The sequence below is a fragment of the Dendrobates tinctorius genome, unplaced genomic scaffold (assembly GCF_039654945.1).
Source record: "Dendrobates tinctorius isolate UK_male_01 unplaced genomic scaffold, ASM3965494v1 ptg000270l, whole genome shotgun sequence".
NCBI lineage: Eukaryota > Metazoa > Chordata > Amphibia > Anura > Dendrobatidae > Dendrobates > Dendrobates tinctorius.
In genome coordinates, this window is record NW_027361937.1 from 8,741,425 (window position 1) to 8,759,993 (window position 18,569).

The 18,569-nt window shown below is 42.3% G+C and overlaps 1 protein-coding gene across 4 annotated transcripts in view; it reads right to left on the reverse strand.

Moving 5' to 3' along the window:
* CPNE1 (copine 1) overlaps positions 1-18,569 on the reverse strand; it is a 96,711-nt gene that overhangs the window by 43,381 nt on the left and 34,761 nt on the right. For all 4 annotated transcript variants that reach the window (XM_073559388.1, XM_073559387.1, XM_073559386.1 and 1 more), the window contains exons 2-5: positions 6,965-7,093; positions 2,891-3,070; positions 1,611-1,685; positions 632-703 (exon numbers count right to left, since the gene is read on the reverse strand). In XM_073559388.1, the coding sequence (XP_073415489.1) occupies positions 632-703; positions 1,611-1,685; positions 2,891-3,070; positions 6,965-7,093 (456 nt within the window). The remainder of the gene's footprint in view (positions 1-631; positions 704-1,610; positions 1,686-2,890; positions 3,071-6,964; positions 7,094-18,569) is intronic.

An 18,569-nucleotide genomic window follows, 5' to 3' on the forward strand; every position in this document is an offset into this window, starting at 1 on the left:
CATACTAATTTCCAAACTATGCATGTATAAAATTCACCAGGACACTACCGTGGTGGCAACGTTATTGCAATATGATGACGTAGAAGGAAAGAATTTGTCCAGGACTAACGTATTTATAGCATAGGACTTAGACTAAGTATATTATATGGAGGCCTTACATTGGGCGATTATGCTCTTTGGGGGCCATTGCTAGGTAATGAAGGCACCATCCACTGAGGACTTGTAAGCGCCTCCCCAAATGAATGCATGAATAGAAAGTGTTAAATTCAGACCCAGGTCTGAAATTTTTTTTTTTTTTTTTTGGAGACTGGACTTCACGTTTTGAACTTAAAGCGACTGTCACAAAATGGCTGTTGAAACCAATTACAGGTTTTTGGTGCTTCACGGCGAGGCCAATAAATTAAATACGCCCTCTCACCTGCTTGGTTTCCCCATCTATGAAGCCAGAGCTGTGAATCAAGTAAGAAGGGGGATGAACATTGAGGGAAAACAATCGGGTGGGAAACTGTATATAAATGATTGTAAAGCACCAAGCGCCCGTACTTGGTTTCAACAGTAATTCTGGGCTGACAGTCAATTAATGACAAGGACCTTACTACTTCCCAACTTATTAGTCATCTCAGATAGATACCTTTTTATCTAGATTTCTAGCTTCCACTTCAAGATTTACAACTCGAGTGTCTTTAATTTCTTCAGCGATGATCTAGTAAAGGGAAAAAAATAGAAATTTAGCCCATATAAAAAAAATAAAAACAAAAGAGAACACACACACACCTATAACATATCATTGGAGGATATATACGTTATGCTTTTCCCAATTGTGCTCTTACGTGTTAGGGTCCCGTTTCACATAACGACGCACCAGTGATCCCGACAACGATAAGACCTGGTAGGGATCGCTGGTGCGTCACTACATGGTCGCTAGTAAGCTGTCAAACAGGCAGATCACTTCAACGACGCAGCAACGATATGGTGATCCGTATAACAACCTCGGAGGTCATTGGGACCTTGTCACACAGCAGCTTTTCCGACAACTCACACCTGCATCCCCGAGTTCTGCGTCGCCAATGAGGTCGCTCGTCGGCGTCAAACACAGCGATGCATGCTGGCCAGCGGGACGCCAACGATGAGTAAATGGCCCAGGACATTTGAGCACAATCGGCGATATCCAGCAGGGGGGCCGGTCGCCGCTATGTGTCACATGTAGCGATATCGCTGGCTCGTCACAAAATCTGTGACGTTTCAGCGATCTCGGTAACTATCTCGTTACGTGAGACGGGGCTTTAGTCCCAGCTCCAGAGATTCGACACATTTGCTGAATGTGGTTTCTTGAACACAAACAAGGACTGCATGAAAAATCGTAGGTGATGTAAGCCAACTGGCAATTTTCATTTAAAATAGGCCTTTGAGGAAAGTATTTTATTCACATTTAGTTTTTAACTGTAGTGTTCCTTAAATTATTAAGATGCACTCCAGTGAGAGAACATAATGAAAAATACTGGGACATCAGCCAAAAATAAGGGCTGCAATCAAAGCACATAAAAGACTCAGCCATTATCTGTGGCTACGTAGATTACAACAGATTTGCAAGTACAAACGTCCAAACTTACAGTTATTGTTCCCTTCCCCGCAGGCTTTCCCTTCTTCAGCTCCAGTGGCCCCTTAAACTTACGATTGGACACAATCTAAAAGTACATTACAAAAACAGGCTTCAGGTATGCCTAATAACCACTAATTTTCAACAAAATTATATTTCTTCATAAGGGTGATTATATTAGGAATTATCTTGATTGAAAAGAGTGCTTAAAAATGTACATATATGGTGATTTACAGTACTGTGCAAAAAATGATGCAACGGAAGAATGCTTTTAAAAAAAAAAAAAAAAAAATAGACCTGTCAATAGTTTGGGGTTTTTTTTTTATAAATGAACAAAATGCTAAATAAATAAAAACTAAATTAAAATATTTGGGTGACCACCCTTTCCCTTAAAAGATCTCTTTAAAAGATCTTGAAAACAGTGCGAAATTAACACTCAAAGTCTAATGGAAAACTACCATTAAAGGGATTTTATAGTTATTGAAAACCCTTTATTAAGTCACAGTTTGAATTAATTAAAAAAAGACAAAAAAAATTGCTTCACTTTGACCCCGAGTCCACGGTTGAGTCTCCACCGCTTCGCTGCTCCCAGTGTTCGTTATTACCTACAGCACTGACCTGTCAACATCGCTGCAGCCAATCAGCAGTTCTACTGGCTCCGAGCATTTCATGCCTCCTACTTGGGTACGGCCCCTGAGCTCTCCGATTGTCTGCAGCACTGTTGACATGAGATCCGTGCAAAAGACAACAACAGACACCAGGAGCAACGATAAAGACACTTTGCTGGACCCGGAGAGGGTGGATTAACTTTTTTTTTGGTTTTCTTTTTTCAAATTTCACAGTGCAAACTGCATAAGCTATTAACTAGCTCTCTTGAGGAGAATGGTGTAGCTACTTTGAAAATCCATGTCAAAATGGCTGTTTAATCTTGATATTTAAGATGGGCATTTTATGAGTCCACCTAAAGAATGAATTCGCTCATGAGTCCAAGTCTTTATTCTGAGCAGTGTGAGATCTCAACAGGTAGGAAGGACACCGAGGAGCTGTCGACCAGGCTAGGTGCGTGGAGACAGAGCTAAACTTTCATATACGATTATAGAGTCATTCTGACATGGATTTTCAAATTAAAAACAGCATCTTAAATAGATCTGAGAGATGTGTACAATTTGTATTGCGAAATCTTGTGAAAGAACCATTTGAAACCCATTAGAGATACAGCATAAAATAAAGTCCACAAAACGTGCAAGCTACACAACACGAAATCTAATTGTACGTTTATACACTAATACATACTTGACCAAGAGTACACTCAAACCCTCCAAGATAATCATCATCATTCAGGTCCACCGACTTGTTGTCAATGTCATACACGCCGAACTTGATGCTCTGCGCTTTTTCAAAGTAGTAATCAATGACAGGCTTTGTGGAGAACTCTGGGCTCTGACAGTTCTTCACCCTCTCTGTTCGAGCCAACTAGAGTGAAAGGAATAGATTTTGACAATTAAAAATCTGAGTCAATCCGATTGGCTGGCTTAAAATGTAGAACTTGTTGCCAGATTCTTGCAGTGGTGAAACAAATGTACGGTATTCGTTTGTTATGAAATTATGAAATGTTTCTGAAAATGATATGGTTTTGATGAGATTGTTCTGAAAACGAAGTAAATTGAATAAGATAGTGAACGCCTCTGGGGACTTTTATTTTCCCCCACACTCAAATGCATGTATTCTTTGGATAAAGGCATGTTACATTAAGTTTCCATTAAACATTTTGGACCGTTTAGCTTCTGCAGCCTCTATGCATCACAGTACATACCGGACTGTATTAGTTAACGAGTTAACAGTCAAATTAGCCCAAGTGAACTTGTCCATTTGCAGGGCCTGTAACATTATGGCTATGTTCACACTAGGAGTTTTTGCTGCATTTTTTAATGTAAATTTTCAGCTACGTTTTACAGTACCAGCAAAGTCTCAGATTTCAGAAATCTCATGCACGCAGCTTGTTTTTTTTGTCCTCAGTATTTTATGCCTTTGCTTGTTTTTTGCAGAATAGAGCATGACACTTTTTTCAGCATACTGCAACCATTGAAAGTAATGGGTGATGAAAAAAAAGCAGGTATCATGTTTTGCTGCATTTCTATTGGAAAAAAGCAGGTACAGCAGTATTTAAAACCCATTTTTGCGATTTTTCCCAAGTTTAAACCATAATGTCTTCATGATCATGGCAGTTGACATTGGCAGTTTAGGATTACTATAGTTTAATTAAAGGGAATCTGTCACCCTTTTTTTCGGCTTGCAGCTGCCAGCATAGACATCGGGGGCTTATCTACAGCATTCTGTAATGCTGTAGATAAGCACCCGATGTAACCAGAAAGATCAGAAAAACAAGTTATATTATACTCACCGGGGTGGGTGGGTGGTCCGGTGGGCGTTGCGGTCCGGTCTGACGCCTCCCTTCTTCATGCGATGACATCCTCTACTCCCGTCCTGTAATGGCTCCGGCGCAGGCGCACTGCTCTGCCCTGTTGAGGGCAGAGCAGAATTCTGCAGTGCGCAGGCGCCGGACCTCTCCCGACGCCTGTGCACTGCAGGACTCTGCTCTGCCCTCAACAGGGCAGAGCAGTGCGCTTGCGCCGCAGCCATTACAGGACGGGAGAAGAGGATGTCATCGCATGAAGAAGGGAGGCGTCGGACCGGACCGCAACGCCCACCCCGGTGAGTATAATATAACGTGTTTTTCTTATCTTTCAGGTTACATCGGGGGCTTATCTACAGCACTACAGAATGCTGTAGATAAGCCCCCGATGTCTATGCCGGCAGCTGCAAGCCGAAAAAAAGGGTGACAGATTCCCTTTAAATTAGTGATGTGTATAAAGTAAACATTGGCAGACCAAGGTGCGAGATGCCTGTGGCCGACCAAATTGTGAAAGTAAACAGAGTCCTATAAACTCAATGACCTGTCCATGTCTTAGGTAAACTATTCCAGACCAATTCACCTCCTGCCACTGTTACATTTTTAAAAAATGGTTTTATGGCTTTACAAGTCTTAGGCTGGTTTCACATTAGCGCTTCTGTGCGCAGCGTACTTCTTTGCCTAAGATCCGCATAGATCCACATGCGTTTTGCGTACCTATATTTAACATTGTGTACGCAGGGACATGCCTTGTATGAGGATGCATCCCCGTGCGTTGTGTTGATATGCCCGCCGAACACATGTTGCGTCCCCGTATGTTCGGCGGGCTCGTCAAAACGACATACGGGGACGCATCCGCATACTACGCATGTCCCTGGCCTACGCTGCGCACAGAAACGCTATTGTGAAACCAGCCTTACTTTGCTGATCTGTGTTCATGCTTCTGTGGTGGAACCAAAGCTGAACTTTGGGATCCTGAAAAACGCAACAAAAACTGCTTTTTTGTAAGCAGCTTTTTACTGCCAAGAGAGCAGGTTTTCCTGCAGAAAAAAAAAAAAAAAAAAAAAAACCACCTAGTGTCAACATAGCCTGTGGTTTGCTGAAGGATCTTGGAAATGCGGTACAACCTAGGGCAGCATAGTATAGAGCAGGAGGAGCTGAACAGATACACGGTACATATTTCTGGGAAAAGAGTCAGTCATTCTAGGCTTAACAATTTTTTCCTCTTTTTGAGATTTTCATGTTAGAGTAGGACTGGCAAGTGTAAGGAACTTTGACACAGTTTGCCAGCTTCCGTATTAAGGCCTTAATATCAACCAATACCTTACATATATTGATATGTTTTTTGTGCACTTTTTATATTTCTTCAGGGTGCAGTTGGGCCCAAATGGTTCTGCAAACTTGTGGCCTCTGTTCACATGGGATGCATTCTAGTTGGCACTGGGCAGCCCCCTATATGGTGTTACTAAGAGGTTGTGAACCAGAAGCCCTGCATTCCCTGTGTGAACACTAGGGTGACCGCAAAAATCGATGTCGGAATTTTGTCCGTCTGGACCCCACAAAACGATTCCCCTTTCCAGATATTGAGATAGCCAAAATTTGAGCTCGATCAAACGACGTTAACCCGTGCAGCTCGTCGCTCAAAGTTTGAAAAAATCCAAATTGAGGTATTTTAAGATTTAGGTATTTTGCATAGTCTGTTAGACTATAAAGAATGTGACAACAACATTGCAGAAATAGCCCTGACCAAATTTTCGAACCATTTGTGGTATTTGAATGCAGAGTTGGTGGGATTATCGTTTTTTGATCCCACCATTACAGACAATGAAAAGTTGTTAATGGCTAATAAATTGCTCAGTAGCACAGATGAACCATCAGAGCACGCTAGGGTTGTAAATCCAAAAGTTAGGAAAGAAAAATTAAAAGAGGTAGGAAGTAACCGACTTTAACGACCTTCTGACAAAAGATGAAGAACAAAAGCAATATGTCCTGCAAGTTGTAAGCAAATGCCGAGCATTATATTCTGACGTTTCAAAAACTGCTTTAACAAAAGCTCTAGAATAGATTAGATAACTATGTAAAATTATCAACTCATGTAGGTTAGCGTGCTCTGATGGTTCATCTGTGCTACTGAGCAATTTATTAGCCATTAACAACTTTTCATTGTCTGTAATGGTGGGATCAAAAAACGATAATCCCACCAACTCTGCATTCAAATACCACAAATGGTTCGAAAATTTGGTCAGGGCTATTTCTGCAATGTTGTTGTCACATTCTTTATAGTCTAACAGACTATGCAAAATACCTAAATCTTTAAATACCTCAATTTGGATTTTTTCAAACTTTGAGCGACGAGCGGCACGGGTTAACGTCGTTTGATCGAGCACAAATTTTGGCTATCTCAATATCTGGAAAGGGGAATCGTTTTGTGGGGTCCAGACGAACAAAATTCTGACATTTTTCCCCCCCATATGAGATCCGGTCACCCTAGTGAACACTGCCACATGCAGATTATTTCTTCTGCACTGGTGTACCACACGGCCAATCCCTGATTGTAGGCTGGCTGTTTCATTTGGTATTTATGCACCTGTGCAGCTGCCATTTTACATGGGTCCGCTGCACCCTGTATTAGTGCAGATGCATTTAGGCCTGTCTGGTTTGTATCTGAATTTTTTGGAGGATTTTTTCCTCTTTTGGAGTTTAACAATAAAGGGGTGGTCCTACTTAGTGATTGACAGCTTTCCGTACAAAAGTGTGCACATAAAGAACTGTCAGACACCAACACGGATTTCCAAGAATGAGCAGGGATTTAAATGAATAATATACAAGTTACATTGGTATGCAAGTTTGTGGGAAAATATTCAATATGTTCAGCTCTATTACTTGGTGCTCACAGATCGCTTGGACATGCAGTGGAAACAGGTTCCATTTTATGAACAATGTAACATTTACTGTACCTCTGACCATTTGCCATCACCAATGCTTTGCAGAACTACGCATAATGGATCAGATTTGGATCCAATATCCTTATCCAAAAGATCTGAGCAAGAGATGGACAGCTGGACCTTGGTGACACACTGAGCCATCTGTAAAAGAAGGAACACCATTGTTGTAAAATAAGGACTAAAACATAAAATACTAAGCTTACACAGGTAAAGCTGATAAAAGCAGTAAAATAAATATATTATATTTTATATAAAACTTCCTTCCCAATGGGGGTTGTCTTTGATGTCCTTTCTCATTCTTGGGTCCTCTACCAGAGGCCTTGGAGTTTGAGAGTTCTGCGATCTTAGTTGTTCCCAGTATTGGGCATTTCTGGACAGAGAGCCAAGATGTTGCTCCTGGGATCTGCTGTAGCCATTCTTCCAAATTAGGGGTCACTGCTTCAAGTGCTTCTATCACCACTGGAACCATTGTTGCCTTCACCTTCCACATATTCTCCAGTTCTCCTTTGAGGCCCTGGTATTTCTCCAACTTTTCATATTCCTTCTTTCTGACGTTGCTGTCACTTGGCACTGCCACATCTATTAACATTGCAGTGTTCTGATCCTTGTCTACTAAGACAATGTCTGGTTGGTTAGCCAACACCTGCTTATCTGTCTGGATCTTGAAGTTCCACTGGATTTTAGCCCTTTCATTCTCCACGTTTTCTGTGGCCTCCCACCTGGATTTAGGAGGACTTAGCCCATATGCTGTGCAGATGTTTCTGTATACAATTCCTGATACTTGGTTGTGGCGTTCAGTATATGCTGCTCCTGCTTGCATTTTGCATCCTGACACTGTGTTGCACGGTTTCTGAGGTTTCCTTGCATAGTCTACACCTTGGGTCTTGTCTTGTGTCGTAGATTCCTGCTTCTATGGATCTGGTACTTAGTGCTTGCTCTTGTGCTATGATTAGTGCCTCTGTGCTGTCTCAAAGTACAGCTTTCTCCAGCCATTGGTAGGGTTTCTCTATGTCAGCCACCTCCAATATCTGTCGATGGTAAATCCCATGCAGTGGCTTGTCTTGCCATGGCGCTTCATGTTCCTGTTCTTCCTTCCAGATCTGTTGTTGCTGCCTTAGGCTCTCTCTCAGCATCTCATCTTTTGGTGTCATTCTTGTGATGTATTCCTGGATACTTCTTGTTTCATCCGTGACGGTGGCTTGCATGCTTATCAAGCCTCGACCACCCTCCTTTCTGTTGAAATACAATCTTTGGGTGTTAGACTTAGGATGGAGACCTCCATGCATTGTGAGGAGCTTTCGTGTCTTCACATCTGCAGCTTCCATCTCTTCTTTGGGCCAGCACACTATACCAGCAGGGTATCTGATAACTGGCAGAGCATATGTATTGATGGCGCAGATTTTATTCTTCCCATTGAGCTGGCTCTTCAGAACATGTCTTACCCTTTGATGGTTTTTGGATGTTGCTGCTTTCCTTGCCACCTCATCATGGTTACCGTATCCCTGTGGGATGTCAAGATGTCTGTATATCTGCTACGTGTCCTGCTGGTAATTCCACTCCATCAGTCTTGGCTACATTTGCCTCTCTTTATTACCAACCGGCCGCACTTCTCCAGTCCGAAGGACATCCCGATGTCTTCACTGTAGATCCTTGTCAAGTGGATCAGTGAATCAATGTCTCGTTCGTTTTTCACATACAGATTGAGGTCATCCATGTAGAGGTGGCGGCTAACAGTGCTTCCACTTGAACTTGTATCCATAGCCAGACTCTAATTATCTGACTGACAGGGTTCAAGAATATGTAGAACAGCAATGGGGACAGTGCATCACCTTGGTATATGCCCCATTTGATGGTCACTTGTGCTAGTTGTCTTAAGTTGATATCCAATGTTGTTCTCCATAGCCCTATTGAGTTTCTGAGGAAGGTTCTTAATTTCCAGTTAACATTGTAGAGAGCCAAGCATTCACAGATCCATGCGTGTGGCATTGAGTCATAGGCTTGAGATTGGTCTGTCTGGATCTTGAGTCTTGACCGACTGCTCTATCTACTAGGAGCTGGTGCTTAGAGCCTCTAGTGTCGGTCCTGATGCCTTTCTGAGCTGGATTCATATACTGGTTCATATGGTTTTGTAGCTTGGTGGCTATAATGCCTGACAGGAGTTTCCATGTTGTTATAAGGCAGGTTATTGGGCGATAGTTGGATGGAACTGTTCCTTTATAAGGATCCCCCAAGATCAGCACTACCTTGTGTTAGCCAAGCTGGGTGATGGCCTGCTTTTAGCAGTTGGTTCATCTGCTTTGCCATGCGTTCATGTACCGCTGTTAATTTCTTTAGCCAGTAGGTGTGGATCATGTCTGGGCCAGGTGCTGTCCTACTCTTCATGTTCTTGACCAGCTATTGGATGTCTGCTTCTGCCACGTTGCAGAAATGCTGCGGAAATGTCTGCAGCATTTCCGCAAGTCCCTGCCTCGGGTAAAACGCATGCGGAATTCGCATGCATTTTCTCACAAAACACAAGCATTTTGCAAGCGTTTTTAGCTTGAGGAATGCTTGCGCTTTCCAAGCGATTTGTAGCATCGCTTGGAAAGGTGATTGACAGTTTGGTCACACTTGTCAAGCATAGTGCTTGACAAGTGTGATCAACTTTTTACTACTGATAGGATGTAAAAAAAAAAAAAAAAATAAGTATGTATGTATGTATGTATGTATGTATGTATGTATGTATGTATGTATGTATGTATGTATATATATATATATATATATATATATATATATATATATATATATATATATATATATATATATATATATATATATATATATATATATATATATATATATACACACATATACACACACACACACTCCCCTTCTGATGGCCCCCGGAGTTCTCCCGCATCTCAGCGACGCTGCCGGCAAGCTCCGTTCCCAGGGATGCATTGCGAGAATCACCTCAGGCGACGTAGCGGTTATGCGACCGTGACGTCATCTGGGGAGATTTGTGCAATGCATCCCTGGGACCAGAAGATGCTGGCAGCGTGGCTGAGAGGCGGGAGAGCTCCGGGGGCCATCAGAAGGTGAGTATATTCCTATTTTTTTTATTTTTATACTATTTTTTACAGGGATATGGTACCCAGGGCATGGAAGAGAGTCTCCTCTCCTCCAACACCCTGGGTACCATCCGCACATGAAGCGCTCACTTTACACATGGTGGGCATAGCCACATGCGTAAAGTGAGCGTTACAATGCAATCCTATGGCTGCGGAATTGCCGCGATTCCGCAAAATTAATGGACATGCTGCGGATTTTACAGCAATGCGATGCTGCAGGGGTAAAATCTGCAGCATGGGCACAGCAACTTCGGAATCCCATAGGATTGCATGGGATGCGTTTTATTAGCGCTTTTATAAGTGTTTTCGCTGCGGAAAAAGCAGCAAAAACGCCTAAAAAACGCATTGTGGGCACAAAGCCTAATGGTGACTGGTTCTTGCTCTAGGTGGTTGCAGTGTTTCAGTCTCAGATCTTGCAGCCACTGGTGTTGTGTGTCTTTTCCTTCTCCCATATGTCCCTCCAGTATTGTTCAGTCTCTGCTATTGGTGAAGTGGCTGCCTTTGTGCTGTTGTTCTGTAGTTGGGAGTACACTTTTGGATGGTTCTTTGGCGAACAGGGCATTTATCTTCTTGGCCTCAGCTTCTCTAGTGTATCTCCCTAGTCTTGCAAGTGCCGTGAGCCATTGCTTAGCAGTCTCTAGGGCTTCAGCGGGGGTATGGCCTTTGAACTTGTATCACCTTGATTTTTGTCTCCAGCCTTCTTTTCCAAGGGGGGCACATACTTCTGTTGTTCTTGCTGGTTGAATAGCCAAGCATTTCCATGATTGCTGAGGCAGTAGCATAAATCACTTTATTAGTTTGAGTTATGGTGGTGGTAGGTATTGATGCAAGTACTCTATTGGCATCTTATAGCATACTGTCTGGTGGTATTTCTTTGCTGGCCCTTGGCAGTCGATCTCTGGTATTGATGGTATTTAGTTTATCTAAGATCTTCTGTTTCAGACCAGCTGCAGTGCTCTCTAATTGCAGGATTGGATCAGGATCTTCAGGGGGTTGCACATGTTGCTCTTCCAGGTCCTCATGTTGGGTGGATCTACGTGTGTGCAATTGATCCATCTCAAGTTGTGATAATAGCTTTCTCTAGGATATTGAAACATTTTGTGACTAGTTGTTTCTCAGTCAGTGGGCATGCAGGTCTTATATCCATCCAGAGTTGCTTCATATATTCTCCCTCATTTAGTCTCCTGTTATAGTAGCATGTCATCAGATCCATGTTCTTTTGCGTTGTCCACGAATGGTTTGTTCCAGTAGCCTATTTATCATCAGATTGTTCTGGTTGCTTGACATCTAATGCGGACCTTGTTAATCCGGGCGACGCCCGAGCGGCAGGACTGCTCGTGGCACTCATGTTTATTGACGTAGGCACTATAGTGTTAGTAGTCTTGCCCAAGGATCACTACTGGTATATTATGTATGAACCCCACAGACTCCCACATTGGTGGTTGTGCACTTTTACGTGAGCCTTAGTATATAATTTATTTTCACAAGTCAGAGCTGGGATTTGAACCCCAGTCTCCCATGTCATTGGCTGTGCACTTAACCATTACACTAAAAAAATAAAATTTGGATAGCTGGGGTACAGAGAATTGCACCCAAACTTTCAGCTCTCCACAGTCTTTTTCCCTTTTGACCTGATGCCATAACATTATGTGGTAAGGATATCTCTTCGAAGAATGACGCAGCCTGCCGATTCCTAGACTGAAATGGCAGATTGCAGGCAAGACATACAAGTTTGAGAAGACTGACATGTAAAAGACTGATGTGCCATGTTCCACTTACTTCAGTCTAGTAGAAAGTACCATAATAGAAAGCCAAATTGGCAGACCAATTCAATACAAAGAAAATGAACACTCGCTTTCAAATTGCAGTAATACTGATTCAAAGACAAGACCTGTCACAAATAAGAAGTTCTCTTACCCTGTAAAGCCAAATATGCCGTCTACAGAACGGAGAATGGCACCGTTTTATATGAGCAATTGCAGAAGTACTGGTTTCAGTAAAACAAGCTGGCAGAAGCGGCATTACAATAGGTTTAGTGTGATATATAGTAGACTCCGTGTCACCAAATATTTGTATATAAAAACCTGACTATTCAAACACAAACGACAAGGTATAGGGAACTAAACCTTATCCCGCATTAAAAAAAAAATCCTAGTTATGACACCTCGAGTGTAAAATTTGTATTCATATGCTTTTCAAATATTGGAGCATAGGTCAGAATGCAATTTAAAAAAAAAAAAAAAGGGAAAGACATGAACAAATTTACTGGTTGGACTTCCTAAATTTGAAAAATGTGAAAATGAGTTTAGAAACAAAAAAGCTTTGACAAATAAAAAAAAAGCATTTAAAATTGCACAAGAACCTCTTTCCTAGGCCATAAATTGGCACTGGGTTACAATCCATACAGCAGGCATGATAACCAATAATGGACACTACTGAATACTACTTGACATCACTTTAGGGGTAAAGGTGCAATGCACATGTACTGGCAGCAAATAATGCAGCATCAAAGGAATATGTAACAGGAAACAAGCAATAGATATGTGCAGTAAAGGGCAATGTGCAGAGTCACCAGCTAAATTGGCTAATAGAAAAAAATCTATCACAAGAAAAGTAGAAGTAAGGAAATAAGCCTCATGGTGTGATGATGGTTGCCACTCAAAAGTGCAGCCATGAACTACGTTCTACGACTAAGGGCTACGGCCAGAAACGCATTAGAACGTTGGATTCTTTTAACCTGTCTGGACAACTTTTTTCCTTAAAGTACTGAAATAAAAATTTAATTTTATTCATATTCAGCCTATGGATCCTTTTTCTCTTTTTTTGCCCTAGAAAAAACAGGATATGGGAAAGAGAACGGCACGCGTATCGCCGCAGGAGCTGGCTTCCTCTGGGGTAATATCCACCACATTAAATGGCTATTAGTTATCATGCCTGTTAGGCCGGGTCAGACTTGCGAGAAACTCGTACGTCAAAAACCGGCACTGCCGCCGGCACTCAGGACCAGAGCTCTCAGCTGCATAGCAATACATGCAGCCGTACACTCCGGTCCTGAGTGTTGGCGGCAGTGCCGGGTATTGAGGCGAGAGTCTCGTGCGAGTTTCTCACAAGTCTGACCCCGACCTTACGAGTTGTATCCCAGTGCCAATTTTTGGCCTAAGAAACAGGTACTGGTACAATATAAGCAATTTTAAACGTGTGTATTTGTCTGGTCTAGGCTTTTGTGTTTGTTTCTAAATAAGTATTTACATGGTTCAAATTTAGGAAGCGCAGCCAATGTTTTGTACTTCTCGTAGCCTTTTTTTTATTGCATCTGTCTTACACATATTTTGTTAGCACTCCAATATACAGATGGTTCTTGCTCCATTGTTACTTTTTTGGTAATCATAGGTCAAAATGTCATGCTCAAAGTTGAGTACTGCTCACCTGATGGAAACCTAGAAATATAGTACATCATAGTTACAAATGGAAGGATATGTTTTGATGGTAAGAGAAGCATTACTAGCCCACTGTAACTGCTCTGCTCATCCTAATATACGTGATGACGAGATACAAGCCACATGACAGCGAGCTCAGTCCGTTATCTTCTCCCAGCACATTCCCCTACCATGACTCATGTCGACAAACTAAGCCTAACTCCGCTTTTGTATTTGGTTGATGTGAAGAGGAAGAAAACCAACCGGACACCATTATGTACAAGGTGTACAGTGTTAGCAAAGAGGGGATTTACAGTGGAAATCAGTGTCATTGTGGTACATTTGGCAACCATGGCCGAATAGACCGATAGACACATGACCCCTAGAGTCATAAAGGCTACAGTCATTTCCATGCACCGCCTCATGTATCAATACGAAGAATTTCAGCTTTAATTTCTACTTTGAAGTTGCAACACATGCTCATTATTAAAAACTGGAAGGAAAGGAAAGTTCTTCTTATTGAGTCCTGTGCCCCTGTAAATACACAGTATAAATACTTAAAATTCTGACAACTTAATATGAATCGCTGGTTTTTTCTTCTTACAGCCCCATACGTCAATGCTGTAATTTTCAACCTTCAGAGTTAAGGGCCCATGTTCCCTTTCCCCCTCAGTGTCCTTATTTTGATGCGATGGTTCCCGCTTTTGATCTAAACCTCTTTATATATACGGCCCTCTTTCATAACTAAATTATGTTATCCTATAACAAGGATGATATCAGATACCACAGTGAATGAAACAATGTGTAGCCATGCATTAAAAAAAGTAACCTCTTGATCACCCAAAAAGTACGAAGTTATGTCCTTCCTCGTTGTGTACAACATGGACACAAACTGAAGAAAAGAAATGTAATCACATGAACACACATACTGACGATACCAATATTTAGAGCTAGGGTGACTTTTTTCATTTATGGCAGATCTGCCCAGGCTTTGATAGACCCACCAAGAAGCCGGTGAATCGTTTTTGGGACTTTGAACAAACAAGTTTCGCTACTTTAATTCTCTCCATATAGTTTGTCATTAAAAGGGAACCTGTTAGCAGTTTTGGCCGATATAAGATGCAGCCATCCACTTTCTGGGCTTATACACAGCATTCTATATAATGCTGTATATCTGCCCCTAACCCGACCTGGCAGAACTGCGGGGCAATCCGGTCCGATGGGTGTCGTTGTTCTAGGTCCGACGCCTCCTATCTTCTTACCATCACCACCTTCCTGCATCATCCACACAGGCTCCCTGGCATCGCGCTCCTGTGTAGGCGTACTTATCTGCCCTGCTGAGGGCAGCTCAAAGTACTGCAGTGCACAGGTGTCAGAAAAGGTCAGAGATGCTCAGCTCCTGCACACTGCAGTACTTTGCTCTGTCCTCAACAGGGCAAATAAGTACGCCTGAGCAGGAGCGTGATGCCAGGGAGCCTGTGTAGATGATACAGGGTCACGTCATCCATATGAAGCAAGCAGGAGGGCAGCGACGCAAGCAGATTGGGAGGCACCGGACCAAGACCAGTGACACCTATCGGACCGGACCGCCCCACAGGCAAGTATAATCTAACTTATTTTTCAGTGTTTCCAGGTCGGGTTGGGGGCTTATATACAGCGTTACATAATGCTGTATATAAGCCCTGAAAGGTGATGGCCGCATCTGAAAGAATGGCTGACACATTGGAGGACACATTTACTTTGAATACCTGCTAATAAGAAGTGGAGGAGGCCATCATCTAGAGGCCCCCCCCCCAACAAATTATTTCCATCCAGCCGAAGCCATAATACGCCCTATTGGAGTCAGCAGATGAAATAGGTAAGGATTGCATGTACAAGTGCAAAGGCTTCAGGCAGGTGTGAAGAAATATGCTTAATATGAACATATTTAATAAACATATTACAACAAAACCGCATAAAAAATGTACACATGAATTCTGTGTGATATATGGACTTTATAAATCTCATTATTGCGCATTTACTTTTTTCTTTATGGTTTCATGTGAAAGGTATTAATCTACCATACCAGGGAGGTTTTGCCTTCCCGTCTTACCCCCCTCTTTAGTACAGTGTTATATTATACTCAGTATTTTGCACTTTATTTGTAACACTAGCTGAAGAGCCTGGCGTTGCCTGGGCATAGTAACCAACTGTGGTTAGTTATAACAAATTATATTGATTATATTACACATAAAAACCGTGCATCTAATCCTATCCTGTGTGATACTGACTGCTGAGCCGTATATTTAATACTATTCTGTGTAATACTGCCTGCTGAGCTGCGTATCTAATCCTATCCTGTGTGATACTGTCTGCTGAGCCGTGTATCTATTCCTTATCCTGTGTGATACTGACCTCTGAGCCGTGTATCTAATCCTATTCTGTGTGATACTGATTGCTGAGCCGTGTATCTAATCCTATCCTGTGTGATACTGCCTGCTGAGCCATGTGTCTAATCCTCTCCTGTGTGATACTGACTGCTGAGCCGTGTATCTAATCCTATTCTGTGTGATACTGACTGCTGAGCCGTGTATCTAATCCTATCCTGTGTGATACTGACTGCTGAGCCGTGTATCTAATCCTATCCTGGGTGATACTGGGCTCCCCCTGCAGTCTGTGTCAGAGGGTGGTCTGTGTTGGCACGGTAATAAATTGTGCTATTTCCAGCTTTACAGAAGGACGATAACACCATAGAAATAAGAATAATAGGCCTCAGTTACCACAACTATCTACAAAGAAAACTGTTGCAACCAATCACAGCTCATTTTTCATCTTTTAAACAGCTCTGGGACAGCGTGGCGAGTTTTGAGTGGCGACTTTTGCGTTTCGACTTTTATGTGGCGAGGTTGGTGTATGTGTGGTGAAATGTGTGCTGAGGGTGGTATATGTGTTGAAGCACATGGTAGTGTGTGGCGCATTTTGTGTGTGTGTTCATATCCCCGTGTGTGGTGAGTATCCCATGTCAGTGCCCCACCTTAGCAACTGTACGGTATATACTCTTTGGCGCCATCGCTCTCATTCTTTAATTCCCCCTTGTTCACATCTGGCAGCTGTCAATTTGCCTCCAACAATTTTCCTTTTACTTTTCCCCCCCCATTATGTAGATAGGAGCAAAATTGTTTGGTGAATTGGAACGCACAGGGTTAAAATTTTGCCTCACAACATAGCCTGTGACGCTCTCGAGGTCCAGACGTGTGACTGTGCAAAATTTTGTGGCTGTAGCTGCGACGATGCGGATGCCAATCCCGGACATACATATATACACACACACATTGAGCTTTATATATTAGATTTCATAAATCACATGTTCATATGTAGCATATTGTCTGCGTTTTCCTAGAACTCTCCATAGGTTTGCATACACGTGTGTTGAGGCAGCAGACATAATATTTTGTTATGCGGTATCATGGTTTTTTGTCAAATGTGGAAAAATGCTGCAAAAGTAAAAATACTTTAAAAAACTATCCAAATGCAAGCTTGTGTCCCTGTTGGAGGAAAAGTTGCAAAATCTCGAAGAGAGGTTAGCTACGTTGAAGATCATTAAGGAAGGTGAAGAGTTCTTGGACAGAGCAGAATTATCTCTTCATGTTACAGAAAGAGAAGAAATTCGAAGTGCACCTGAAGAAACAGAGGAATGGAGACATGTGACCCAGAGAAGCAGGAGGATCAGGAGGCAGTCAGCACCCATACTGCTCAGAAACCAGTACCAGGCTCTCACGCAGGAAAACAATGAAGAAATACATCAGGAAAAGACTTTGCCAACAAGCAGCAACCTTGTACGCCTTCAGAGTTCTCCTGGATGGAGAAAGAAAAATGTTGTGAAGAAGAAACGGAGAGTGGTGGTCATGGGGGATTCCCTGTTGAGAGGAACTGAGGCCGCTATCTGCAGACCGGATATAACTTCAAGAGAAATGTGTTGTCTTCCAGGTGCAAAAATTAAAGATGTGTCTGACAGGATATCAGGACTCTTCAGACCTACAGATGACTACCCATTCCTGCTACTACATGTGGGGACAAATGACACTGCAAGAAACGACCTGGAAACCATCTGCAGAGACTTTCAAGACTTAGGCAAGAAAGTGAAAGAACTGGGAGCGCAGGTGGTCTTCTCTTCCATCCTCCCAGTGGATGGCCATGGAACAAGGAGGTGGAATAAGATTCTGCAGGTGAACAACTGGCTACGTCGATGGTGCCGTCAGCAACGATTTGGATTTCTGGATCACGGAGTGAACTACTTATACGATGGACTACTTGCTAGAGATGGGGTGCACCTTACGAAGACTGGAAAGCATGTATTTGGAAGTCGCCTTGCTACACTTGTAAGGAGAGCTTTAAACTAGAACAACATGGGAAGGGAAGCAAAAGACCAGAAAAAGCCATACACCTGACAAATGCTATTGAGAACTCTGCTATTAGAAGTGGAAAGGAAGAACAAAGACAAAAGAATCTAATTAATACAAATATTGGAGAAAGAGAAACCAATCACAAACTAAAATGTTTCTATACTAATGCACAAAGCATGGGCAACAAACAAGGAGAATTGGAACTACTAACACAGGAAAAGAAATATGATGTCATTGGAATCACTGAAACTTGGTGGGACAATACACATGATTGGAATACAAGACTAGAAGGATACAACTTATTTGCAAGAAACAGACTTGATAAACGAGGAGGGGGTGTCGCATTGTATGTTAGAAACGCGTATATCTGCACAGAGATTGAAGCTTCAGAGACTGGGAGTTCTGTGGAAACTGTTTGGGTAAGAATACAAGGACAGAACAATGGAAAGGACACCATTGTAGGCATTTACTACAGGCCGCCTGTGCAACCTGAAGCTATGGATGAACTCTTTATGCATCAAATGGCCAAGTTCTCCAAAAAATATGACATAGTTGTCATGGGAGATTTCAACTATCCAGACATTTGTTGGGAATCTCTCTCAGGCAAAACTAACAGGTCAAGGAAATTCTTATCCTCTCTTGCTGACAACTTTATCTTCCAAAAGGTAAGGGAGAAAACAAGGGGAACTGCTACTTTGGATCTAATCCT